The sequence below is a fragment of the Theobroma cacao genome, chromosome 5 (genome assembly GCF_053813885.1).
Source record: "Theobroma cacao isolate CCN51 chromosome 5, ASM5381388v1, whole genome shotgun sequence".
NCBI lineage: Eukaryota > Viridiplantae > Streptophyta > Magnoliopsida > Malvales > Malvaceae > Theobroma > Theobroma cacao.
The window spans coordinates 36,348,451-36,375,493 of record NC_142643.1 but is presented as its reverse complement, the minus strand read 5'-3'; the positions used below and the strand labels follow the sequence as shown (position 1 = coordinate 36,375,493).

The following is a 27,043-nucleotide window of genomic DNA, read 5'->3' as shown; positions in this document are numbered from 1 at the left end:
GGCCAAATGAAAGTAAAATTTTGAGTTGGCACTCGTTGCTGAATTACTGAAACTAATATATAAATCCTGTTTCTCATTTACCGGAGTAAACATCATTTGTAAATAAAGTAATTAAATAGATGAAAGCTGAAATAAAGAAATGGAATACAACAAAACCCCTTATTTTATTGGAAGGACAAGGAAAGAAATTTAGAAGAGAATAAAAATCGAAATTGTGGTAAAACTAACTTCTATTTCTTCAGAGCATGCTATCAGCTCGAGAGGGCAATCTCCTGAAGAAATTGCTTGGTACTGAAGGTAGCTTGCTCCGGAACCTGGGATGGCGTAGCCAGAATAATCCTGCAACCAAAGCCATGATCTTGAATGGTGTCACATACAGTGCCACTGCAGCAATTAGGCAGAATATTACGAAGAGGCTAGTTGCTCTGGGGTCTCTCCAGCTGAGTAGAGCCAGAAATCTCTCCCCTTGAGTTGCCATGTCTCCTACCACTGTCTGAATTCTTCCCGCCACACTTCTAAGCCTGTCATATCTCATCCTCACTACATCTTGAGCCTTGGATGTTGGGAAAGTGTCGAACTCTTCATCCAGTTCATCTGGGTGAACTACTTCTGCCCATGACAGCTTGGTGTCCATGTGAGGAGGATGCCTTGGTCGGAACCGGTAATTCCAAATCCCAATAAGAAACATGTATAAGAAAATGGTTGGCAGGATTAATTCTGGATAGCAGATCAGTATGAAAAACAGTACATGTACTAGAATACTAGTGACAGGATTCTTCCAGTGGCAAACATCACCAAGCCACTTGCTCATAGCTATCACGCCCGAAAACAGTGAGACAATTCTGAAGAAGTTAGCTTTGCTTCTTCTCATGCTCCACATGTGGGAATCCACATCCAACATATACTCCACAACCTCTTTCCTCAGCGGTGGCTCAGCTCGGCCAAGCCTCACTGCAACAATGTTCATGGCCTGATATCTCAGGCTATCCAACTGGTTCACAGTGAAGGGATGCAAATAATGCATTTTTGGCAGCAAGGGATGCCAATAGAGGTAAATCATATTTGCCAGAGAGAGGCACGTGAACCTAACTGCTAACTGAAGCTCCCCCATCTTCTTCAATCCAGATGTTTGTAGAACAAGAAGAGGGTAAGAGTTTGTATAAATCCTATCTGTTTCCAGGGTAGATAGTCGAATTCTTACCTTTCCTATTCTGGAATCATTTTTACCTCCACTACCTGAAGCTGGTTTTTCACTCCCACCCAAGTGGCAGTTGTCAAAAACTCCCAATGTGATTACTGTGCAAGGGTCATAGACCTCCCAAGTGTATTGCTCGTTCCATTTCGGATTGAAGCTTTCCATTATAGTTCTCGTGCGAACCCACTTCTGCCCATATTTTGCCACACAGTAAGCATCCGTGGTTCCCCTGCCATCTTTGGTCTTCATCGGTTGAAGACCTTGAGCACTTAAGATGCCCACTTCCAGGATCCCAATTGGGTTCTTCCAAAGCTGCCTGGCAGTTGGCCTTTGGTCACTTATATACATGGTCGATTCATCCAGCACATGGTAAGCTCCTTCAAGACATACTCTAAGGTGAACCCTGCTTGAAAATTTGAGTTCGTGCCTCTTGTCTCCCTCCAGAGCACCAAATCCAAATTTTTCGAGGTTGCACCATTTTGAATGAACTGGCCGATGATCCAAGCGCCGTTCAAAGTCGTGGAGGGGCAAGATTAACCTCCCCATAACTTCATCCTTTGCAGAGGTCACTTTATTTTCAACTGTTAGATACAGTTGCTCCTCGAAAGGTTCAGCTGCTACGAATATTAAATCTTCATTCCACATGGGATTTATCGTCTTCTGGGGACATAGCTTGGTTTTGAGTATTTGGTTTCCAACTTGAGCCTTAACAAAAGCCTGTGGTAATTGGCTTCTGTCATGTGGCTCTACATCTTGAGCTTCAATCACGTTCACTCTGAGGTACCACAGTTTTGGAGAGACGTAAACCTTTGATCGGATATTGAAAACACCCTCTCCTTGAACCGAAGCAGCATCGGTATGCCAGGCTTCTGGAAAAGCCTCATCAGCTTGTGTTCCCATCCAGACCGCAAGCATAACCTCTCCTTTCACCTTGCTATCCCCTCGACGATGTTCTAATCTATACCATTGTGGTGCTAAAGGGCTATCAGGTGGAACCCTTGTGGGCACTTCGTTCATGTCGAAGATCACCTTTCCTACATAATCATCTCTGCCGACCATCTCCCTATCCCTGACAAATACCTCTAGAATTGAAGACTGCAACTTCTCCTTTGAGAATGCAAAGACTTGGTTCCATTCCGGGTTTGTTTTCTTCTCAAAATGTTGTGTTTTTCCTTTATAATTCCCCAGCTTCACTTCCACATAAGGATCAATGTTTCCGGTGACAGGATTAGTTGGCAGATCTTTGGCTTTAACAACCCTGACATACAGATAAAACATCTGTTCAACGAGATCATAAGTGCTTGTTGCTCTTTCACTGCTAATCCAACCACCACCGCCGCGCATTCCTCCATGAGGCCATCGTTCTCCTAGCTGGGGCTTTGTGTCCTTCAATTTGAACTCTTCTTTCTGGTTAGCAGCGGCAGCTGGATTCATTGGTGCAAGACTTTGAGTCACCTCTTGTGCTGGTTTTTGCCTAAGGAAATTCTGTGTTGATTAAAAGCTCAAGGAGCTGTAAGTGCTAGGTTCTGGAGCCAATTTTATGTTTCCTCGAACTTTCTATCTCTGTTGGACTTGGGAGCCCTGTAAGCTGTCAAATGAAGTATAGGGATTGCTTTCTAGCAATATACTTCTATTGTAGCTTTAATCACTGAAGCTGAAAGATTAGCACCAAAAAAAAAAAAAATAGAAGAAGAGAATTTTCACTTTAAGGACAGGAAGACAGTTATCAATGCTACATGAAAATATGGATTCTAAAGTTCTATAGCTCACCTCGGAATACAAGAAAAAACTTCTCTAATTGGAACTGATCATAATTGTCTCTCCTTTATTGACCTATATAGTGGAATTCAAATAATGGATTCTTAACTTCCCAAGAAAGTTGCACACACAGATCTTTTTCTCTCTAGACAGATAGCGGTCTCATGGTTTTGGAGGCATTTGGGACCCTTTGAGGTTGATTTGGAGCTTCAGGTTTCAAAAGGGTTTCAGGTACTGTTTCGAGTTTTTGCCGATTTCCTAGAAACAAGTCATGCTATTAGTTTTCTCCAATCCCTGGGGTTTAACATTGTGAGTCTATTACCTCTCGCTACCTCCCTCATTACACTTTTTCTTTTGCTTTACTGTTAAGAAAAAGAATCTTTATTTTTCAAAGAAAAAGGTAAGCAAAAAGAATGAACAAGGCTCATATTGAAGATTAATTGCTGGGAAGGAAAGTCCTAGCTAGGAAAGGCATTACAATACATGAGCATCCATACTTAATCTGAGAGCATAGAGAACACTAGAATTCTATGTACCTGCAAAAGATAGCTGATGCCCCACTTGGGTGGACAAAGAAAACCTTTTGACATTTCGATATAGGGTGAGAGTAAGTGCATCCTCACTTTCCTAGATTCTTTAAGCTTTCATTACTTTGCTAAAATTTGTCAAACTGCAAAAGCAAAAATGCTTAAACTACCCTCCCCTCAAGAGAACTAGGATGCTGCCAAGTCTTATAAGGCAAGGGTATTCTCGTAATTTTAGCTGAGTTGCATCACTTTGCATTTGGCCTCTGATTGTGGACAGTTTTCTTCTTTCTGAAAAACAGCTAAGGGTGAGTTAAAGCTAGTAAAACAGATAAAGAAGTTAAATGAGCTAAAAGCAGTGTCATGAGAGCTTAAAGAAAAGCAAAAGGAAAGTAGAAAGGCTTAAGTGTATATATATGACCTTACATACAAAGATGCTTTTGCCCATTATTCTCCATCTTTATTCCAATCTTTAATTAGTTTTTTCCTACTGGCATCTTGAACTTGGAATTTGGTGTCACTTCAACCTGAGCATTTCTTAGTTGTTTATCATATTTAGCAGGGCAAGGCCTCCATTGTGCTATTATTCGCTGACTTGTCAAGAGGAGAATAACCCAAAAAAATAAAAATACAACAGAAATTACATTTAAATATATATAAAACAATGGGTAATCTTTTCTGCTCGTGTAGAAATTCCCTATTGCATGTGCATATCTTTTTATCCAGAACATAGGGAGTTTAAAGTTGTTTTGAGCAGACAGATGTCTTTCATTGTGGAGCATCTTAGGCTTTGGATTACCGCAATAAATGTTGCAGCTTTCATGATAAGTAACTAGGAGGTATATAAAGGGGGAAAAATGTTCTTCTAATGAGTGGAGAATGATGGCTTAATTTTTTTTTTCTTTAGGAAAGCAATTATGGCCATGAGATAATTGTGCTTTTTTATGCCTTAAATCATTCTATGGTAATGAACTATTATTACTTAGTGAAAAGGAAAGTGATTTTAAACCTGTACGAGTGTATACTCGGTATATTTGTTAGTATTAGCTTTTTTGTATTAAATAAATTTAAATCTAACTTTTTGAATAAAAATATGTGGATACAATATAAGTGTTTTGATTTTTAAAAAATAATAATATTTTTTTTGTTAAAAAAATTATTTTGCTTTAATAATAAAATCTCTCTCTCTCTCTCTCTCTTTAAAAAGAAATCACGCTATAAGGATGTTGCTTGAAATATTTTAGTACTTGTCAAATTTTGTATAATTCTTAAAGTGTGTATAATTTAGCTTCAAACATGAAAAATTCAGAAGAAATTTACATCTATGGTATTTCATTTAAGATAAAAAACATAATTTTTAATGAAAGAACAAAGTATATGTAGAGTTTTTAGGCAATACTTAAAAAAGTTTCTAAATTATTTAAAAAAATTTAATTTTTTTTTTATTTCTTTAATACGTTCAATTAAGTCTTTATACTTTTTTTAAGTCAAATAAATTCTTTTATTTAATGATTGACTAATTGTTATTAGTTAAAATATCAATTATCTTCGTATATCACGTGACGTTAATGTGATATATTGATATGTTATAATGATTGATAATGTGACATGTTGATATGACATGATCATATAAGACATTTTCATCTTTTATGTCAATGACAATTTCATGTCACATAATTATAAAATGACAAATGATATTTTAATTAATTATAATTAATTAACTATTAATTATAAAGACTTATTTGATATAGAATAAACTTATAAAGACTTGATTGTACGTAATAATAAAATAAAAATTTATTTAAATTTTCTTGTGTTAGAAATGTTAGCTCAATAATAATGAGAAAACCTCCAAGAGAGAGGGTGAATTGAATTTATAAAAATTCTTTAAAACAAATTAAACTTTTAATAAAGGCAAGCTTGAAGATAAGTTTCTCATATTTATTTTTACTTTAAAACATGTCAAAAGTAATTTAATAAGCAAATTAGTGAACAAAAAGTTGAAAATAAATTTCAAACTCTTTAAGGCAAAAAGCACTAGTGTAAAATTTTCACAAATTTTCAATCAAGTCAAGTTTAAAATAATTTTCACAAATTTGTTTTTCTATTAAAGTATGTCAAAAATAATTTGAAGAGTAAATTAGGAACAAATTTGATTAACTCTTTAATGTAAATGCATAAATTCAAGGAGTGAAAAATAATGAGCAAAAATATAAAGAATTTATGGAGGTTTGACTCTCTATATAGGTGCCTACTTTCTTTTCCTTAGTAAGTTAAGGAGTTTTAAACTCACTATGAAAATATTTTTTTAAGAGTAAAGCATAACCTTTACAATGCTTTTTTTCGAGATCAAGCACAACCCACTTAATGCAATGTCTTTTATGGATCAAGTACAACCTTTTTAATTTTTTCTTAAGCTAAGATATAACCTTATGCTCTTTAACAATTTTGAATAGTAAAAATATCTCTAAAAGGTGAAATTTGCTAAGTAAGTACAAAGTTAGAAGAGTATGTAGTGATAAAAGATGATTACAAAAAATGGAAATGAAGGCACAAAGAAATTATAACACGAGAAAGTTTAAAAACTTGATGGAAGAATTGTATTTGCTTGCTTTAGCTTGGTTTCTCTTTCTCTTTTTTTTTTTTTCTTTTTCTTCATATGATTTGATTCTTGATCAAATAATATTTTTCTCCACTCTTCTAACCTTTTAAATATGTTAGAGAAGTCCTTTTTATAGTAGGAAAAACTTTGGAATTGTTAGAGAAAGTTTGATGAAAAAACTAATCATTTTCCTTTTGAATTTTGTGTCCAACATCACTATGTATTGATAGTTCATGTGTATCTATCAATAGATACCAGGTAAAATCACATTTATTGATAAATGAAGAACTTCTATGGATAGATAAAAGGTTTTTTTGAGTGGTTTTTGCTTTGCACACCTTGGCCTCTTTACTTGAACTTATCTTGGAAATCAAACACTTTAACATCTCAAAAATAAATGTTAGAGAGATTATAAAACTTATTTAAAAAAATTTAACACTCGCACATATAAATCAAGTTTGTAGACTTTCAAAGATCACTCGAAACAATGTTCAAACAATTTTTTAAACTATTTCACATGGAAACACTTAAAATCTTCAAAACTTATTTAAACAAGTTCAAAAACTCATTCAAATAACTTTAAAAATAATTCAAGTAAGTTCGAAGATCATTAAAGTAATCTTAATCACTTTTCACATGGAAACATTTAGGCACTTCAAAAGCAAATATATGGAAGTTTTTAACATTAATAAATTAAGTTCAAAAACACATTCAAATAACTTTAAAAATCATTTAAACAAGTTCAAGGATCACTCATACAAGTTCAGAGATCATTCAAGCAATTTTGATCATTTTTGTTATTTCAAAATTATAATCATTTTAAAATGAATAAAGCTAACATCTTGAATAGTTCAAAAACTGTTTCAAGTATTACGCTATTTTTTAAACATTATTATACTATAGTTTGGTTTAGGTCCAAGATGGTCAATTAAAGAGAATTTAAATTTTATAAAAAAATCATTTAAGCCTTTTAATCCCTTTTTTCATTTTTATTTTTTAAAAAAATTGGAACATGGGCTGGGTCTTGTAGGATTTGAGGGCAAGGGAAAGTATAGTGTGTTTGAGGCCTGGGCCAGAGAACTTAGCCGGCTGATTCTTTAATAGCGGCAATAAAGGAACGAGAGGATTTGGGATTAGCTTGGCCACGATGAAATTTAGAAAAAGATCAGGTTCCACCCTTAATACTCTCTCATTTAAACAGAATTCCTGCCATGTACCGCTTGCTTCCTTCAAAATTCATGAAAATACACATTCCAAACAGATATAATCAATTAATCATACGTTACGCTTTAACCCTTGCTGCATATTCACATTTTATTCAGTTATATATATATATATGTGATGGTATTTTAGATATAAAACGTTAGGGTTGAAACTTGAAACTGTGACTCCTTTCTTACTTCTCTATGAGTTGATATAAGTTGATAAGAATTATAATTAATGGTCTAATGCAATTTTTTTTCTATTTATAGAAAACATTTATGCGCTAATAAACATAGTGTTTTTTAGATTATATTTGGTTGATATTTTTACTATTACTTTTATTTTTTTGCTTTTTTTATTTGGTTTTAGTTTTCTATTTTTTTTTTTGCTTTTTGCTTTTTATTCCTTTTCTTTTTTTCAAAAAAAAAGTTATTCCAGATAAAATAACAAGATTATTGTAATTAAACAACTTTTTAAGATTTTTTTTTTCTTAAAACTGTAATACTACTAAAAGCACTTCTATCTGCCAATATATCAAGGCATTTTGATTTACATATTTCACATGTGCCCCTTAATCTAAAGCTGTCTCTATCGCAAAATTTGCAGCGTCGTATCGTTTCTATTACATGTCCTTTGACGTCGTGGAGGAATGTTGAGGATGAGGACCCAAAGATTATTTGAAGTGACCTTTGAATAAACGCATGAAACCATGATATGATTTATGAAAACATAGGCAGCCCCCATTGTTGACTTGACTAGTCCGATTTCATTTAATAAATGAAAGGCTCAGTTTAGTGTGGGAGAAGTTTGTGCTAACAACGGTATGATTAGAGTACCAATGCAGTAGAATAATAAAACTTAAAATAAAATAAAAAATTATATTTTTTATTTTTGGATTACTTTGATTGTTTAATGTAAAGTTAAGTATTACATAAAATCAGTAAAAATTTTATCTTTTCAAGTGATATCGTAATTAAATAGATTCATTTTGATGATAAAACGTGAACACTTTTTGTGTGAAAGAATCCCAGCTACTCAATCACTTGGCCTTTAATGATGCACACACGATTGCAACGAATCTTTCTTAAGGAAAAGCTTTATGCCATGGGCTTGCGCTAGCAAGTGGACAACGATTTGTCCTCTTCTTCTTTGATTTCTAGCAAAAAATCAAAAGAGAAGTTTTCAAAAAATAAAAAAATAAACTTATCAAGAGTGGCAACACTCAAGAGAAAAAACTTTTTTTTATTTCCTTTCTCCTTTTTTAAAAAAGAGTGATTATAATGTGATATTTATATCTAGGTTTAACTTATTAAAATTTACAAAATAAGTCCTTAATATTATAACAATTAAAATATTTAACAAATACCTAATTAAACTCTTTTATTAGGCCCTTAGTAGTTAAAACCTAGAATTTGATTTAAGTTTAATTTAAATCATCATACTCTCAAATTAATCCAAATTGTAACCTTTGTGTGTGACCAATTAAGTTCCTAACATGTTGACAATAGAATTGAATTATAATTTTATTAATTAATTAACTTAAATAAATCATATTCAATTTTAAATTAACTAATTAAATTCCAAAGACCAAGATTGACATCTAGCAATGCATCATGACCACCTAATTCTTAAGAGAGTCAAAGGATTCTTTGACAACCTTTCATGTACAGTTTATCAGTGTAATTCATTCGCTCATCATATATCCTGAAGATGATAAGAGTTTGGTCCAATGCCTACTCTTATTGATCTTCATATTTGTTCTTGTAGTTAGATCATTAGCTTTATGAAGACTTATGAAACTCTTTTCATAATCTTCAAGTTATCTTGGTCAAGGACTTCAATAAGCTAATATCAACCAAGAACAGTTATGATATGTCCCTTGTATCACTTGGGATGATGATTCCTATCTTGACCACTCATTTACCTTCACATGCTTCATGCTATATCCAAAAACATCTTGTTTTCGCATCCTTGGTTAGGGTCCCGTAGGGATGAAATCAAAGCTTAGCACTCCACACATAAGACAACCTGGTGTCTCAAGTCTATGGACTATTTACACAATTGACACATGAGAAGTATTGCATAGATACTTGAGTGAAATATCAAATGCACTTTTCATGGCGAGTCATGTTGAGTGAACTTGCTCTCCTAAGCAAGCACCTACATTCTAGTTCCAAGTATCTCTATACTTCAACCTATGAGATCGATTGCTCACTTCTTAAGTAAGAAACGTAGAATGTGCCAGTCTCTAGGTATCATTGATGTCTAGTCTCAATGATACATTGACTAAGAACATTTTGAGACTACGCTTTGATGCATAAGGATCTCATAACTGCAACCCATTACAGTTCCCTTGCAAGGTATATTAATCTCATGGACTTCATCCAAGGAGACTTATAACTTGTTATAATTGATGCCTTATTGATGAAGGAAAACCTTTAATTATTCAATATGAATGATATTGTTGCATGATTGGAATTAAGCTTTAACTAATCCCAACATCTTCCACTAGCACAAAGCTAATTGCTACCTCATCGTATGTGGATTCAAATCTATCTAGCAATCGTGTCTCCATGTAGACGCGCTTGTGCCTTTCAATGTGGTTAATTGTTTTTATCTATCTTCAAAATGTCTATGCATCACATCATGTCATATTACTATATTTAGATCCAATGAGACCCAAGTTCTACTATTATGACTCCATTGTTACATTAACAATGTTCAGAACCCTTTATTAGTTCCATGAACTAACGATCTAAATATTTTCCTATTTGAGCCCTTTATAGTAAGATGTATATGACTTTATTTATATACACGTATAATCTCTTTTGCTCATTGAGACCATTCCAACTAGACTATATTGTATGCATCATATGCATGTGTCACTCTATGTTATGCCATTTAGCCCCTTTAAACTTTTTATTGTCATTGGGCTCCCACTAAATCAAAGATCTTTGTGAAAGTAATATTCAAACTCTTTTGAATATTCCATGATGTATATACATCTCAATGTATGCTTGGAATCATATTGGTTTAGAATATCATAATGGGCTTTTATGTTGGAGAGATATGGACCAAATCATATTGCAATATGTAGTTGCTTTCTTTCTTGACCATTCATCTTTATGTTTTGCTCTTAAGAAAGTTCCATTTTATATGAATCAATATTCAACCTCTTGATCAATACCTTTTAAACAATTGAACATAATTCATAATTGATCAAATATCATTGCAAGGATAAACATGAAGCATGGATAATTAAATATGACATAATTATTCCAAATAATTATTCAAATTTGAAACATATAAGCTTCCACATCCAAATGCTAAAGACAAATGTTTCACTAGCCATTCCCATGGCAATCACATAATTAATGTTTCAAAAACATCCAAATAAATTATCCAACATGTCGAAATAAATAGTAGTGTAACCATCCAATGTAGCATTTAATGCTTTAGGTAGTCCATCCATGTGGTCACCTCCTCAGCGAAGATCTTACTCATCTTTATCTTTAGTTCCTACAATATGTCAAACATATGAGAACCAACTTTGAGGTATTATATACTTTTAATATATAAAGTAGAATTATTTACCATATGATACTTAAATCAAAAACTTCAATAAGCTTTTTTTTCTTACTCACAATAGCTGGGTACTCCTTATAGTTCTTCTTCCAATGCCCAAGTTTGCCACAATGATGGAAAATATCTTTCTCTTTGTCCTTTTTGACACCTCGTTTAGGCTTTAATGCCTTTTCATTTTGGGGTTTTACCTTCTTCCTTTTTTGGGCTTTCTTATTCTATTGCTTCGTATGAGCCTTGAAAGAAGAAACAAGAAGCAATGATCCCTTATCTTTCCTGATGGATCTCTCTGCTATGTCTAGCATATTCAGAAGTTCAGGAAAAGTGGCTTTTAATCGATTCATATGAAGTTCAACACGAACTGACTAAAGTTGTCAAGAAGAGATTGTAAGACTAAGTCTATACTTAGCTCATGATCCATTGCTAATCCCAATTGTCCAAATCTCTTGAGGAGTCTAATCATTTTCAACATATAAGGTTTAACAGAATTACCTTCTGCCATCTTGCATCAAAATAGTTCTTTAGAGATCTCATATCTCTTAGTGCGCCTCTCCTTATTGCACAATTCTTTAAGGTAAAGAATCATGGATTGGACATCCATGTGTTCATGCTACTTTTGGAGCTTAAGGGTCATACTGGCTAGCATCACGCATGCTGCCTGATCATCGTCATCCTTATGATGTTGATATGTTTCGTTATCCTTACCACTAGCATCAACAACAGGGACTGGTGGAATAGGAGTGTCAAGGACATAGGATTTCTTCTCTTGTTTCAAGACGATCTTGAGGTTCCGAAACCAATCGAGGAAGTTTGGGCCAGTGAGTTTATTTGCTTCCAAAATGCTCCGCAATGACAAATTACTAGCCATGTATATAAATTATGCTTAAATAGATAAAATAAAGTAATAAGTAAACATCATGCATAAACTATTTAAAACAAGGTTTTAAAATTTTAAATAGTTCTCCCATTATTTTTTACAAGATGATAACCCCCCATATCACCTCGAAAGATCTCTACTAGAATTCTCTTAGTAGGCTAGGATCCCATCCATCTAGTCATGGCCTTGAGTGTGCTCAACAAACTATGATAAGTTGATTAGGTAGGTAACTGAGCTTACCAATTGTATCTCAATACAACTCCTAGATCAGCTAGCTGACAACACATTGCCTAAACATATCATATATGTTTGCCTAGTCTTTGCCTGTAGTTTCCGTAATAATCAAGTTTCCAAGCAATCGAATTTTATGAAACTAGTTGAGTAAGACCCACAAATAGCTCAAACATACTTGTGTAAAAGTGTGGCCTTGAGTGTGCTCAACAAGCCTTCGATTAAAAGAGCAGCCGAGTTATCTTGCTATATGGTGGAAGACAACTTAATAATACGTGGTATGTGACTCAATATTTATCGAGGGATTTTCTTATTTTTGACTTAGTTAAGGTCTCATCTTTGCATGCATAATATTTATTAATTGTATAAATAAATCTATCTCATGCATACTATTTTGAATGATTATGGACCTTATCTATATTAATTTCCTTAAGCCATTGAAGGAAATTAGCTTGGTCAAACTTAGGGGATAACATACAACATATTGTAATCTTCCTCCTCGTATCTTCATGGCTCCTTTAGGTCTTCATCTTCAAATTGTAAAATAACTCCTAAACTAATCCTAATTCTACACTTATATGTAACTAATTACATTTTAATAAAGAAACCTTGTGGTACATCCGAGGGGAGTTAGGTGAGGAAAGAATTTTACAATCTCTGAAAATCAAGAAAAAGGCAAGGTGTACAGACCCTATTTAATAAATAAATACCATGATAAAATTTAACCATACATCCACAATCATATTAGGCCTAGTCCATAATCATCCATATTTATCCATCCACATGAACATAAAATTAAATCTATGTCTTGTTTAAATTGTTAATCACATGATTTATTTGAAATTAGTTAAATTCAACTTTTGAATTAACTTCGTTTCAAATTTTTGGGTCTCAATTTATTTCCATATATATAGAAACAATTTCCATATATAGAAATCCTTACTAATTAATATAAATAACCTTTATCCATATTCTAATCTTATTAGGATAGGATTTATTACAAATTAAAATAATTTTAATTTGCTTTATCCAAATATTTAAGGTTATCCTTGACCAACCAGATATTAAAGATTTTATGTCTTAAGTCACCTAATCTCATTTGGTAATTTTAAGACAATAAAATCTTCATTTATCCAATTGTCAAATCCGAATTCCATTGCTAATATCATGGAGATTTTCCTCTGATTTTAAATTGCCTATTTATTCTTAGACTTCCATAATATATAGGAATCTAATTCCTTAATTTATGAAAGATTTTAAAATAATTTTGACTTCAATAAAATTAGGAAACCAATTCCTAAATTTAATATGTCAAATTATTTTAACTTGTCAATTGATTAAAATAATTTTCATATTTTGTAGGAATCAAATTCCTTATTTTATGGAAACTTTCAAAATCCATTTTGATTTGCTGATTTTATAGAACTACTTCCACGAAATATCTGATAATCAATTGATTTTTAAATTGCATCAAATTAAGATGCAAGATAAGGCAATTCAAAATGCCAAAACCGTGGCGTTCAAAAAACTGCTTACAGCAATTTTATTGACCACGTTTCTTGGCCATTAAAGTAGCATTAAATTTTGGAATTTTATCCCTCATCTTAATCCTCCAATCAGCTAAGGTATGAAACCTCTTTCATCATCATTAGCATCAGTTTTGGATGCCTTCTGCCTGCTGAAAACAAGCAAAACCGTGACTCAAAGTCTGCTGCTGGCAGCGACGATTAGTCATGGTTTCAAGGCTTCATGCTCACTATGTGGTATTGGTTTTTAGCCACATTTGAAACATTTTCAAAGGACATCAACTTAACATCATTTCTGCAAATTTTGAGAATTTTTAGGACTCATTTGCTTGCTGAAATGATACAAAAACCAAACCTGGACAGAATCAAAATCTGCCCTTAATACCTAGATCTACATTCCTCCACGAACCTGAATTCCTTTGCTGATTTTTGTGCATGTTATGCAAACTTTAATCTGCAAATTCTTGACACTAAAACATGTTTAATGTTCACTAATAAGAATATAAAATTTTACAAAATAAAATTGTTCGAAAATATCAAACAATTTCAAAACAGATTTATGTAAACTTGAACTCACCATTTGATACCCGAATTTTCACATTTACGTCGAACATAGTATTAACAACAACAAGACATACCTTTGCATTAAAACGAGCCAAGAGAGGCTCTGATACCACTACTAGGAACGGCATAATTAGAGCATCGACGCAGTGGAATAGCAAAAATTGAAATAAAATAAAAAACCATACTCCTTATCTTTGGATCACCTTGGTTGTTTAATGCAAAGTTAAGCACCACATAAAATCAGAAAAAGTTTTACTTTTCCAAATGATATCGTAATCAAATGGATTCCTTTTGGTGACAAAACATGAACACTTTTTGTGTGAAAGAATCCCAGCCACTCAATTGCTTAGCCTTCAATGATGCATACACAATTGCAACGGACTCTTCTTAGAGAGAAAGCTTTATGCCATGGGCTTGTGCTAACAAGTGGACAATGATTTGTCCTCTTTTCTTCTTTGATTTCTAGCAAAGAATCAAAGGAGAAGCTTAAAAAAAAAATAAAAAATAAACTTCTCAAGAGTGGCAGCACTAAAGAGAAAAAACTTTTTTTTTTCCTTTTCCCCTTTTTAAAAAAGAGTGGCTATAATGTGATATTTGTATCTAGGTTTAACTTATTAAAATTTACAAAATAAGTCCTTAATTTTATAACAATTATAATATTTAACCAATACTTAATTAAACTCTTTTAATTAGGTCCTTAGTAGTTAAAACCTAGAATTTGATTTAAGTTTAACTTAAATCAGCACACTCTCAATTTAATCCAAATTGTAACCTTTGTGTGTGACCCATTACGTTCCTAACATGTTGGCAATGGAATTGAATTATAATTTTATTAATTAATTAACTTAAATAAATCATATTTAACTTTAAATTAACTAATTCAATTCTATATACCAATATTGGTATCTAGCAATGCATCATGACTACCCAATTGTTAGGAGAGTCAAAGGATTTTTGGACAACCTTTCAGTGTATAGTTTATCAGTGTAATTCATTCTCTCATTATATATTCCGAAGAAGATACGAGCTTGGTGCAGTGCCTACTCTTATTGATCTCCATATTTGTTCTTGCAGTTAGATCATTAGCTTTATGGAGGCTTATGAAACTCCTTTCATAATTTTCAAGTCGCCTTGGCCAAGGATTTCAATAAGTTAATATCAACCAAGAACATTAGAATATATCCCCTGCATCACTTGGGGTGATGATTCCTATCTTAACCATTCATTTACCTTCACATGCTTCATGTTATACCCAAAAACATTTTGTTTTGGCATCCTTCGTTAGGGACCCATAGGGATGAAATCAAAGCATAGCACTCCACATATAAGATAACCTGGTGACACTTGAATGAAATACCAAATGCACTTCTCATGGCGGGTCATGTTTAGTGAACTTACTTTCCTAGGCAAGCACCTACATTCTAGTTTTAAATATCTCTATACTTCAACCTATGAGATCGGTTGCTTACTTCTTAAGTAAGGAATGTAGAATGTACTAGTCTCTAGGTATCATTGATATCCAGTCTCAATGAAACATTAACTAGGAACATTTTAAGATTACGCTTTGATGCACAAGGATCTCATAATTGTAACCCATTACAGTTCCCTTGCAAGGTATATTAATCTCATGGACTTCATCCAATTAGATTTATTACTTGTTATAATTGATGTCTTATTGATGAAGGAAAACCTTTAATCATTCAACATGAATGATATTGTTGTATGATAGGAATCAAGTCTTAACTAATCCCAATTGGCTGCAGGGCTCATCCCAACAGTTTGAAAAGGATGTAGAGGCTACTACTTTTCTCTGTCTCTTGAAGCTTAATCATTAAGCCCTCTTCACTCCACTCTAAGTAGATTTTCAACTGAGTGCATCGACAGTTTAGGGAATCAAATTGTGTTTTCATGAAATTTGTATATTAAAAATCGTATAAGGTTTATTTAACTCTGCTACCGGAGTGATCTTATTTCTACTTACATATTTTTGCTTCTTCGATACAAACTATTCACATTGTTTACTTATATGTGAGCTTGTATTCACTTTTACTTAAAAAAGAAAGAAAACATGCATGGAAATAAAAGGTTATGTGATACTAATAGCAATACTTTTTCTTCGAAGAAAATGTCTGCATTTTGCTCTTTGCTTCCACTGGCACTAGGTTTTCGATCCCTTTGTGCTGCCTAAATCTTCCGTCGGCCCCATCAGCACATAGAAAAACCCACCATCCTCACCCTATAAAGAACACTCTTTGAGCACGATATTTCTCATCAAGCAGTATATACGAAAACATGAAGATCATTCCATTCTTTCTCTGTTTTCTCTTCTTCTCCACCCTCCTCTCTCTTTCTCTTTCGGAACTCTGCAACCCTTATGACAAAAAAGTTCTCCTCAAGATCAAACAATCGTTGAACAACCCTTACCTCTTGGCCTCGTGGAACCCGCAAACAGATTGCTGTAACTGGTATTGCGTTGAATGTGACCTTAAAACCAACCGCATCACCTCACTCACCATGTTCTCTGATAAAGAACTCTCTGGCCAAATACCTGCTGAAGTTGGGGACCTCCCATTTCTCGAAACCCTGGAATTCAGAAAATTGCCTAACCTCACCGGTCCTATTCAGCCCTCCATTGCCAAACTCAAGAACCTCAAGTTTCTACGTTTGAGCTGGACAAACCTCTCTGGTTCAGTACCAGACTTTCTTAGCCAGCTCAAGAACTTGACTTTCTTGGACCTTTCGTTTAACAACCTTTCAGGTTCTATTCCAAGCTCCCTTTCCTGGCTTCCAAATCTTGGTGCCTTACACTTGGATAGAAACAAGCTTATAGGGCCAATACCATATTCTTTTGGTATGTTTCATGGCAACGTACCATCACTCTACTTGTCTCATAATCGACTTTCTGGCAAAATACCTGCCTCTTTAGGCAACATGGACTTCACTGCCATTGACTTGTCTCGGAACATGCTTGAAGGTGATGCTTCAATGCTGTTTGGATTGAACAAGACGACTTGGGAAGTAGACCTTTCGAGGAATAGGCTGCAGTTTGATCTTTCAAAGGTGGAGTTTCCCAAGAGTTTGGCAAGGCTGGATTTGAATCATAACGAGATTAGAGGAAGTATTCCTGTGGGGTTGACTGCAGTGGACGATTTGCAGTTTCTGAATTTGAGTTATAATAGGCTGTGTGGGAAGATCCCGGTAGGAGGGAAGTTGCAGAGCTTCGATTACTCTGCATATTTTCACAACCGGTGCTTGTGTGGTGCTCCGCTTCAAAGCTGCAAATGACTTTGTTTTGAGTGGGAATATTTACATTACTATAAGATGCATTTGCCAGGGTAGAGAGCAAGTATAGTGCGAGTAGAATTAGCACATGTTGTGGCAAACTGCTAAACGTACATACAATTCTAATGTTTTATATAGTTTGTGTATTTAAGTTTTTTGGGTGTGTGGCTTGTTTTGGATAAGAGATTGAACCGTTGACGAATATCATCAAGGCGCAGCTTCCCAGTAATATATAAAAAAAATTATTGCTTTTCCTTATATTCAACTCCAAAACTTATCTGCACTGTTGCACAAATATATGCTACATTAGGATGAGGGTGAACAAGCAGAATTAGCTACTGGAAGTGAAAACAGCGCTGACTTTGAAAACTTTCTCTGATATATCTCTCCAAGGAAAGACAACTGCAAGTGTAGATCAGTGAGCCAGAGGTTCAAGCAAGCTAAGCAACCCGATTGCTCTTGGAAGATGGATTATAGCAACTGACCTTTGACAGCACTCTTTGTTGTCTTGTACAATAATTTCACAACATCCATAGTCGCGAGATAGCGACAATAAAGCATCAAGTATATTATAAATCTTAAAACAAATGTAGGAAGGTTACAATTAGCCAAAAATCTTAAAAAGGAAAAAACACACGGATGATTCCTTCCAGGCCAATTTGTTTACCAGCAACAATTGTTCTACTGGACTCGACATCATAGGATGGTGCGAGCTGCTACCCAAACGCAATGTCGCAGCTAAAAATAGAATGAAGTTTATCAAGAAGGCAGAAAGGCGGATTGGCGTATATACTCTGTAGTTCCTGATTATCGTGGTGCGTGGTCTGTCTTGATTTTCTAATCATTCAAGCAGCTTAAGGAAAAGAAAATGAGGAAAGCTTTATGTGGTGAAGGGGTAGTGGGATGAGGACCCACATGATTATCTGTAACTAAGACTTCCGAATGTGTACGAAAGCGACCTTTGAATATATGGATCCAGCTCATAATGAATGAGGAGCCATCACCGTTGACCGGATCAAGTTCTGTTTCTCCCCATGTAAAGCGGCGAGTTGATTTTGGACAATGATTAATACATCATCAAGTCTTACTCAACATAATTAACATATATATATATATATATATATATATATATATATATACATTTAAGGACAATAAACAAGTTTGGTTTCATATCGAAGGTTCAGAATCAAATTCTAACTTTATAAATAAATGTAATGAGTTACTCTATGCAAGACTCATTCAGATCAAAGAGCAACATTTTTTCCTTTTTAAACCAGAGTTTGGAATGAAAATAATGTCTCTAACTTGCTTTGACTGGAACCAAGTTTTCAACTGCATTTGAGCTGTCTAAAGCTTCTATAGCCGAGCCCTATCCCCACATGGAAAATTTCGACCTACTACTCCACCTTGCCTAACTCTATAAATTAGATTTTTTTCCAGCTCTACATATCTCATCAAGCAAATATCCAAAAATATGAATGTCCTTCCTTTCTTTCTCTGTTTCCTCCTCTTCTCCACTTTCTGTTCACCTTCTCTGTCAGAACATTGCAACTCTCATGACAAAAAGGTCTTGCTTCAGATCAAAAGAGCCTTAAACAACCCCTACCTCTTGGCCTCATGGGACCCAAAAACAGATTGCTGTGACTGGTATTGTCTTGAATGTGATCCCACCACCCACCGAGTCGTTTCCCTCACCATGTTCTCCGATGACCGTCTCACTGGCCAAATCCCATCTGAAGTTGGCGACCTTCCATACCTTGAAACCCTTCTGTTCAGACACCTGCCTAACCTCAATGGTACCATACAGCCTTCCATTGCCAAGCTCAAGAACCTCAAGACTCTTCGCTTGAGCTGGACAAACCTGTCTGGTACAGTACCAGATTTTCTTAGCCAACTTAAGAACTTGACTTACTTGGACCTTTCATTTAATAACCTGTCAGGCACTATTCCAAGCTCCCTCTCTTCACTCCCAAATCTTGAGGCTTTGCATTTGGATAGAAACAAGTTTACAGGTTCAATACCAGAGTCTTTGGGTATGTTTCAGGGCAAAGCACCAGACCTGTTCTTGTCCCATAATAAACTTACCGGTACAATTCCTGTCTCGTTAGGCAACATGGACTTCAACACCATTGACTTGTCAAGGAACATGCTTGAAGGTGATGCTTCCATGTTGTTTGGATCAAAAAAGACCACATAGGAAATTGATCTTTCGAGGAATATGTTCCAGTTTGATCTATCTAAAGTGGAGTTTCCCAAGAGTTTGGCAAGGCTGGATCTGAATCATAACAAGATTATGGGAAGTATTCCTCCAGGGTTGACTGGAGTGGATTTGCAGTTCATGAATGTGAGCTACAATAGGTTGTGTGGGCAAATCCCGGTAGGAGGGCGGCTGCAGAGTTTCGATTACTACACGTATTTTCACAACCGCTGCTTGTGTGGTGCTCCGCTTGAAAGCTGCAAGTAAGGGTGGAGACACTAGAGAGCTTTGCAGCGACAGATTGGCAGTGAAGTGCGCACTAGCGTTAGTGATGGGAGGGTTGTGATAAGCACATCGTGGCAAATGGTTTGACATTTAATTTGCTTGTAACTTGATTCGACTACAAAGGGGGAAAAAGCACACAATGAGGTGCAGCTTCCTAATAAGTATCTTTGTGCTCCGTTTTAGTTATGTTTTACTCCAGAAGTTACTTCCTCTTGCCTTGCAATATGTGCAAGAATTTTCTGAAAAAAATAAGAGAACCAATAAGAAACAAGTAGTCCTACTCACGAGCTAAGATAAAGAATGTGACAGGTTGGAAAATCTCTCTTATCTCCCAGAGCAAATATAAAGGTAGAATCATTGGATGCGCAATCCTTTCAGCTCATGTCTGCCCTAAAATTCAAGTTGTGAGAGCACAAAATCCTAACTCTCTAAATGAAAACTGAATAAAACTTTTATCAGCAATATGACCCTTCTTTATTTATTCCAAAGAAGTTAAAAGACACTGAATTTCCAATAAAATTAGTGAAGTTAACTTTACAAACACATAGGGGGGAATAAATTATTCACAAAGCACCCGCGATTTCTCTTCCTTAAAGGGGTGCTGTCAAATATTAGTTCCTATAATCCATTTTACAAGTGAAGAGTGATGAAAACGATGGGCCAAGTAAACAAATGCAATCACTTGTATACAGGGAATGAATAATCAATGTCACAACAAAGATTCCTTCCACTCTAATCTGTCAAGCCCATCAACAATTGCCTTACGAAACTCACCATTGTGGAGAAGAAAGGATGAGACATGCCCACCAGTAACCCATCTCACTTCTGAACCAGGCCAAGCCTTTTGAAGCTCCAGCACAGAGTGCTTTGGTATGTAACCATCGTCCTGAAACATATAATTGCAATTGAAGATATAGATGATGAGACTAAATAGCGAGAAGTGACTCTAGCAGATCATTATAAAGAGAGCATTAGCATGAGAAGAGATAATTTTGGGATCCAGGTAGCACCATAGAAGTTCTATCAAAAAAATAAAAAACCTAAGAATGGTTAATATATGTGTTAAACTACCCTGTGAGCTGCAATTTTACAAGGTGGAGTTACCCATGCCCCCTCCCCCTTTGTCCAGGGGGAAAAAACCTGCTTAGTGGGCCTTAAAATAAGAAAAACATGGATGATTCCAACAATCAACAAAATGCAGCCCGGAACAAGGACAACCACACCAAGTTGTTTGCAAATTGGAAATTTAAATGCAAAAGAAATTAAGTGTTGAATCTTTAGTATCTAATTGTTTATGTATAAAAAGTGTACTGCAATTAAAACTTTTTGCTTTGCTGCTGGACTTCTAAAAACTTTTTTTTTTTATGGAAAACTTCTAAAGACTAAATATAAAGAGCAACCAAACATGTAGAAAAGAAAAAAGCTTAAAATATCAAAATTAAAATTTTGATGAATGCAAGGTCTTCAACATGTTAACAGGCATGACCTAAGAAATTGACATGTATATGTTAATTTAAATGACTGTGACAAGACACCTTGTGAAATCCATATGGCCAATAAACCACCAGACCTGCTAAACATTGAAATAATCAAAATGGCCACATATCTCATCCATTCAAACACTATGATAGGCTTCATCGCTGCAAATTCAACAGTAATAACTTTTGAAAGGAAGAGCAACAAATCAGCTCTTTGAGTTATACTCTTAAAATCATGACTATTACAAGCAGCTGGGGAAAAGGAAACAAAAAAGCAGAAGATAAAGAGGTTATCTGTAAGGATGCTTCACTTTGATATGATAAGAGTGGATAACATGCAAACAAAGGAAAAGAAAGAAAATGAAATAAAAAAATTTTAAAAATTAGTTCTGAGCAAAATCAACTAAAACTAACTACAAGTTCCTTGTCAATATTCTTAAGTAACATCCATTTGTCAGACACAGATATAGTACTTACAGTTGCAGCAACAAATATTACGGCATTAGGGTTTTTGGGAATTGGAAAGCGTGTGACATCTGTGAGAGACAGTACATTTCGCATTCGTTCTCTGACCTCCTCGAGAGTCATTACAGCCTCTTTTACTGCAAGATCCTCTCTCAGTGCCTCCCATGCAGTGCCATGCTTCAATATACCCTCACAGAATGCCACAACAGCAGAATGCGGGGAGAGAAAAGGAAGGGTTGCAACAGGTGTGGGGTGAAGTGATCCAACCATTGCAGCATGCACTCCCCCTAGTACCATAAAAGCATCAAACTTTAAAAGAGTATGTGCTAAATAGGGTTTGAACAATCCAGTTTCAGGACAAATGTTGGTCATATATTTCAGAACCATGAACCTAGTAATTTAGTTTTTAGCAAAAGGCAAAATATGTTTAACCCAGACAAATCTGAATAGACTATAAGCAGCACAAGAACAATATTTCTTACCCATGCTAAGTCCACACACACCCATCTTGCCAAACCTTGCCTCAGTGTCTAACCAGTGTAAAAGGCTGCGTGCCTCTTCAATGGTTGCTCTCCCTAATAATAGCAAGTCACTAACACACAAGAGTTTTGCGCCACGCTGCAGCATAGGGCGTCTTTGACCATAGAAAGGACTAAAAATATAGTTATATCAATTAGAAAGCCTAAATGCATAAGTAATAGAAGCCAGGCTTTGATTTCAGCTTCTAAAAGTAGTTGATGACAAGAAAAGGACTCTAACCTCTCAAGCACCATAGTTGCAATGTTTTCCTTCAATAATGGTCCACCGAGACGCAATCTCCGTTCAAATGTATGGTCTCCTGTGCCTGCCAAAGGGGGTTAAATTTTGTATCAAAAAAGATGAGTTCTAAACATAAAATTCACAACCCAAATGATTTTCAATTTGAAGCAATAGTTACAAGATTAGAATATACATCTAAAACTGAAATATTCCGACATGAAAAATCTGGGAAGGAAGGCTACCAAATTTATGAGTATAGCAAACTACAAAGGTTTTCTACACATGTGTAAAACAAGATCATGAAATTTAGTGAATATGTCTATATTTTATTATTTGGGAGTAGGAAGCAGTTCCCTGAATTATAACGTAGAGAAATACAAGTTAAACCTCGAAACTTCACCAATTAATCAACTCTAGGCCAGGTGAACTTCATTTCAAACAACATTTTCACAGTAAGAACTGATTTGGAAACAAGCCCCCCACCCAAAAAAAAGGAAAAAGGAAATTAAAATTAAAAAGACTACCATTACTAGGATACAGATTGTGCAGGACAAATTAGAAAGGAAAGAGAAGAACGTGTAACTGTATAAGACCTCTTTGTTTCTTGCAAGAGAAAAGAAAACTGCTACTTACAGGGATAAAGAGAAAGAAATCACAATTTCTGTGCTTAGAATGGATTTTGAACATCAAAAGGCACTTTGTTCTCTCTAAGTAAATGGTCACGATCTACAAATAACAGTGGATAAAGGATCATGAAATTACTAAGAACTGAATGCAAGATGTGCTAAATGAATTTGTTCAACATTGCATGCATTTAGGTTTCACCAACACCAGATTATTCCTATGCCTATTATTGAAATCTTGAGTAGTTGGGTATATATATACACTTTAGGCAATCAAATGAAATATCTTGTTTGGATGACTGCACAGTCATGTTTGACATGAACTAGTACTCATGAAAGAGACAGAGCATTTCAGGGTGTTAACGTAAACATTAGACAGCCTTGTGCTTGGAAATTTGCTATCCACACCTTACACATTTTCTTCTCTTCTTTAAGATATTAGATTTTTGAACACTGGGCATAGCATGTAGGTTCGGCATTCCTTTTGATACGTTTATTTTTCTTTATTGGTTTTTTTTCCTCTTCCATGTGTCATATTTCTTGTAAACCTGTCATGTGACAGCTGCAGGGTATTTCAATAAATAATTATTAATTAAAAGAATACTGTGCACGAAAATTTTCATAGGCTGATAAGAGTATCCGCATATATTCAATATGGCAAACCTTATGCAGATTTAACCATAAAAAAAAGATCCAGAAGAGTTCATTTTTCCCCATTTTTCATGGAAATGAATGTTATAAAGTGCATAATTTATTAATCAATCTGTGAGAAAGAAGAAAAGTGGTTTAAGGTATCATCTAGGATGTGTTGTCTTGGTTAAATTTAAGCCTATACTAAGCAGCAGTTCAGCATAAACAGTTTAAGGGGGAAAAAAAAGAAAGAACATTACAATCTTTATAGCAAAAGAGCGTAAGTGTGCGAAAGCTTAAAATATATACAGCTGGTCACAAACCACCACAAGATCCTATTAACAAAACAGCAGGAAGCTGGTGACGTTCTCATTTACCAATCAAAGGTTGTTGCTCACCGTAAATAGACATAATACAAACATCTATTCAAATTTACATCCTTAATAAAGCAGAAGCCTAAATGGTCAATTTCCACAATGTAGAAGATAATTCATTCTAAGCTCACACCAAGAATAAAAAGCAATAAATTTGCATTATCCAGGTATATAAGCAAACATAAATAAAAAACAAAATTCACATCCTAATTATAACGATGCAATCACCCATTAAACTAAAGTACTGCCCACACGACAACAAAACAATCAACCAATAAAACCATATTAAGGGCTTAAAATTCAAGGTGCCACCAGTTCAATTCCACTTCAATGGCAAAAATCTTCAAAACCAACCTAATTAATCAATCAAAGAAACCTAAAAGTGCATGATTTATCTAAAGGCTAAAAAGATATACCGTGATACCTGCAAGGTGAACCACACATGCCATCTTTGGGGGTGGCACTAATTTTGGGACAAGGAAAGCAACCCTTGCATTGTGACTTTCAGGGGGCAATGCACCAAGCAACTGCTCATCACAAGGGGTCCTAAACACACCTTCTCTCAAGCAAGCACTTTTGGTCTCCCAAACTGTTCTCCAAATGGGTTGGATCAAGTTTGGAGGCCAGTTTTGGCCTTCAACTTCAGGGAACAGCTGGCTTATCAATCTCTCCAAAAGCTCAAGCTTCGTTCCACCCCACCCTCTTGAGAAAAACGGTGGGCTCATTTTTGTTCTATGCATAAATGCACCATATACATGGTCTAGAATGTAATGAAGCATTCCCAGATTAACAGTAACCATTTTTTGAGAAAAACCCAGATTTTTTTTTTCTAAATTGCTCAAATCAGTGGGAAATTATCTCCTGTTTTATTTTTTTTGAACAAAAGGGATCCAACGATATTGTTTTATTACCCAAAAAAGTTATTCACAATCTGAGTTAATTAAAACAACCCAGCAAGGAAAACTCTATAAAAAGGTTAGATATTTGGTAAAAAATTTGATTAGTTAGGGAAGAAAAGCACATTAGAATTAGATCTGATGATTAACCATACATTCCCTAAAAAATGGAGAAAAAAGCATGAAAAAATTGGTTAAAACGAAGCACTAGAGTTGCAAAACCAAAAAAATTTTGAATAAAGGAATTGAAGATTCGTAAACTATTCAGAGTAAGAAAAGAAGATTGAGAAAATGAATTGGCTCAGACCCAAAAAGATAGAAATATAATGAGGAAATCGAGGGCTATCCAAACTCGTGAGTCCTTCTTTGAACCAAACTTAAAACAATGGGCTGAGAGAGAATTAAAACTGCGAAATGACACGTGCAAAAGGTCCCACGTGCCTTGCCATGCCATCCAATATCCACTTGCCACGTCAAAGAATATCCACTGCGGATTTGTATAGGTTTTTTCTTTTGGTGTTGGTGTATTCAGAGAGGCCCATCCCATTCCAATTATTATTCCCCACTTCCCTAATCCAGTAAAATTTTAAAAATGAAGTAATATTAAAATATATTGCTCAAGCTTTTGCTTACCCAAATCCAACAAATGATGATCATCGTCTAGTTTAATTAATCGTCACAACAAGTTCATTTCTCAACTGATGCTTTTCTTTTATTATCTTCAACTCTCTAAAGTAAACAAATTAAAACATAATTATGCACTTTAATGAACTTGGTTTTTTTAGGGTCAACCGACCATCTAAGCTTCTTTGATTTTTTATCCTACCAACTTGGTTCTATGCGAGTTACCCCAAAATCTTGATATTACTTAACCAGAATGTGGGATTGGAGGCATTACATAGAGATTTTTTATCTATTAGTAATCTGTGAACCACTCCATACTTTCTAGGCTCCTGCATAGCCTAAATATTTAATACTTAATATGATTTTATCGATTCTAGTATTCTGAGTATAGTTTTATTTGCATTGTTTAAATTTCCTTTGTTAATTAAACCGCACAATGATTCAATCGAATCGATTACAATTTTAGTAAAATGATTTAATCTAATTCGTTCATTAAGTTTATTGGTTCAAAAAGTTTGATCCAATTAGTTTATTTGATCGATTCTCGATTTTAAAATATTTGAACTGAACTGATCAAAAGATCAAATTAATATTTTATATTTATATATATTAATATATATGATATTATATAGAGTTTATATTTGATGTATTGATAATGTATAGCATAGAAACTATACACCGTCAAGCCACAAAAATGTGCTACCTTATTAATGAGATTAAATCAAATTTTATTAAAAACTTAAAACTAAATATTAAAAAATTTTAACATCTAATTAGTTAAAAAATTAAAAATATTTTTACTCTCCCTAAACTCTCTTTCTTGTTTCCCTCTAATCCTTCTCTCAAAAGTTTTTACAAATCTTTCACGCCTCCCTCTAAAATCTTTAGGGTCTTGCTTTTCTTCTTCTCGGTTTAAGGTTGGTTTTTTTCTTCTGTGTTTAAAGAGCAAAAAGGAAAAGTAACTTTGTCTCTAAACTCTAATTCACCATTCCCTCTAACCCTTCTCTTGTTCTCTTTTGTTTTTTTTTTTTTTTGAAATTGCTTCTCTTGTTCTCTTTAAACAATTGAATCCTTTAACCCTTCTTTTGTTCTCTTTAAACAATCGAAAATTATTCAAGTTCAAGTTTATTTTACATGTAATTGATTGAAATTTGCAAAATTGAGAGTCAAATTTTAAATTTAGAGTGTGAGATTTGAGATTAAGAGTCTTAAGTCTATATTTTTGTTATCAATTCAATTAGTTATTTTCATAAGATCATAATGAGGTACATGAGACATGCAAGATTTTCATTTTGATTAGTTCCTATAGTCATTTGAAATTTCGTATGCTTACTTGAGTGCTAAGTTAAGTTATGTATGTTATATTAT

At 34.4% G+C, this 27,043-nt stretch overlaps 4 protein-coding genes across 5 annotated transcripts; 2 read left to right on the top strand and 2 right to left on the bottom strand.

Annotated features, from left to right (window-relative positions):
- Nucleotides 1-92: 92 nt before the first annotated feature.
- FTIP1 (C2 calcium/lipid-binding plant phosphoribosyltransferase family protein) lies at nt 93-3,514 on the bottom strand. 2 transcript variants are annotated; one of them, XM_018121109.2, is made up of 2 exons: nt 2,966-3,514; nt 93-2,849 (listed from the first exon to the last, which is right to left on the bottom strand). In XM_018121109.2, exon 2 carries the CDS (start codon nt 2,627-2,629, stop codon nt 239-241), a length of 2,391 nt encoding a protein of 796 aa, XP_017976598.1. In that variant the 5' UTR covers nt 2,630-2,849; nt 2,966-3,514; the 3' UTR covers nt 93-238. The 2 variants fall into 2 exon arrangements, with proteins under 2 accessions (XP_017976598.1, XP_088662538.1); XM_088806412.1 differs by having other exon boundaries at nt 93-2,843.
- Nucleotides 3,515-16,354: 12,840 nt separating this feature from the next.
- On the top strand, nt 16,355-17,602 carry PGIP1 (polygalacturonase inhibiting protein 1). The gene has a single exon (XM_007028873.3). The coding sequence runs from the start codon at nt 16,355-16,357 to the stop codon at nt 17,345-17,347; it is 993 nt and encodes a 330-aa protein (XP_007028935.3). The 3' UTR covers nt 17,348-17,602.
- A 1,189-nt stretch (nt 17,603-18,791) lies between these two features.
- Nucleotides 18,792-20,110, top strand: LOC18599064 (polygalacturonase inhibitor 1-like). The gene has a single exon (XM_007028872.3). It carries the CDS (start codon nt 18,819-18,821, stop codon nt 19,539-19,541), a length of 723 nt encoding a protein of 240 aa, XP_007028934.3. The 5' UTR covers nt 18,792-18,818; the 3' UTR covers nt 19,542-20,110.
- A 166-nt stretch (nt 20,111-20,276) lies between these two features.
- LOC18599063 (alpha/beta hydrolase family protein) lies at nt 20,277-25,410 on the bottom strand. The gene is made up of 5 exons (XM_007028871.3): nt 24,580-25,410; nt 22,529-22,613; nt 22,252-22,421; nt 21,782-22,056; nt 20,277-20,712 (listed from the first exon to the last, which is right to left on the bottom strand). Exons 1-5 carry the CDS (start codon nt 24,953-24,955, stop codon nt 20,536-20,538), a joined length of 1,083 nt encoding a protein of 360 aa, XP_007028933.3. The 5' UTR covers nt 24,956-25,410; the 3' UTR covers nt 20,277-20,535.
- Nucleotides 25,411-27,043: the final 1,633 nt, after the last annotated feature.

Coding starts and splice junctions, on each gene's coding strand:
- FTIP1 (XM_018121109.2), bottom strand. CDS start 2,629: ATGAATCCAGCTGCCGCTGCTAACCAGAAAGAAGAGTTCAAATTGAAG.
- PGIP1 (XM_007028873.3), top strand. CDS start 16,355: ATGAAGATCATTCCATTCTTTCTCTGTTTTCTCTTCTTCTCCACCCTC.
- LOC18599064 (XM_007028872.3), top strand. CDS start 18,819: ATGAATGTCCTTCCTTTCTTTCTCTGTTTCCTCCTCTTCTCCACTTTC.
- LOC18599063 (XM_007028871.3), bottom strand. CDS start 24,955: ATGGTTACTGTTAATCTGGGAATGCTTCATTACATTCTAGACCATGTA. Junction 22,422..22,528: donor GCAACTATGGTGCTTGAGAG/GTTAGAGTCCTT, acceptor CTATATTTTTAG/TCCTTTCTATGGTCAAAGAC. Junction 20,713..21,781: donor TAATATTTGTTGCTGCAACT/GTAAGTACTATA, acceptor TATATGTTTCAG/GACGATGGTTACATACCAAA.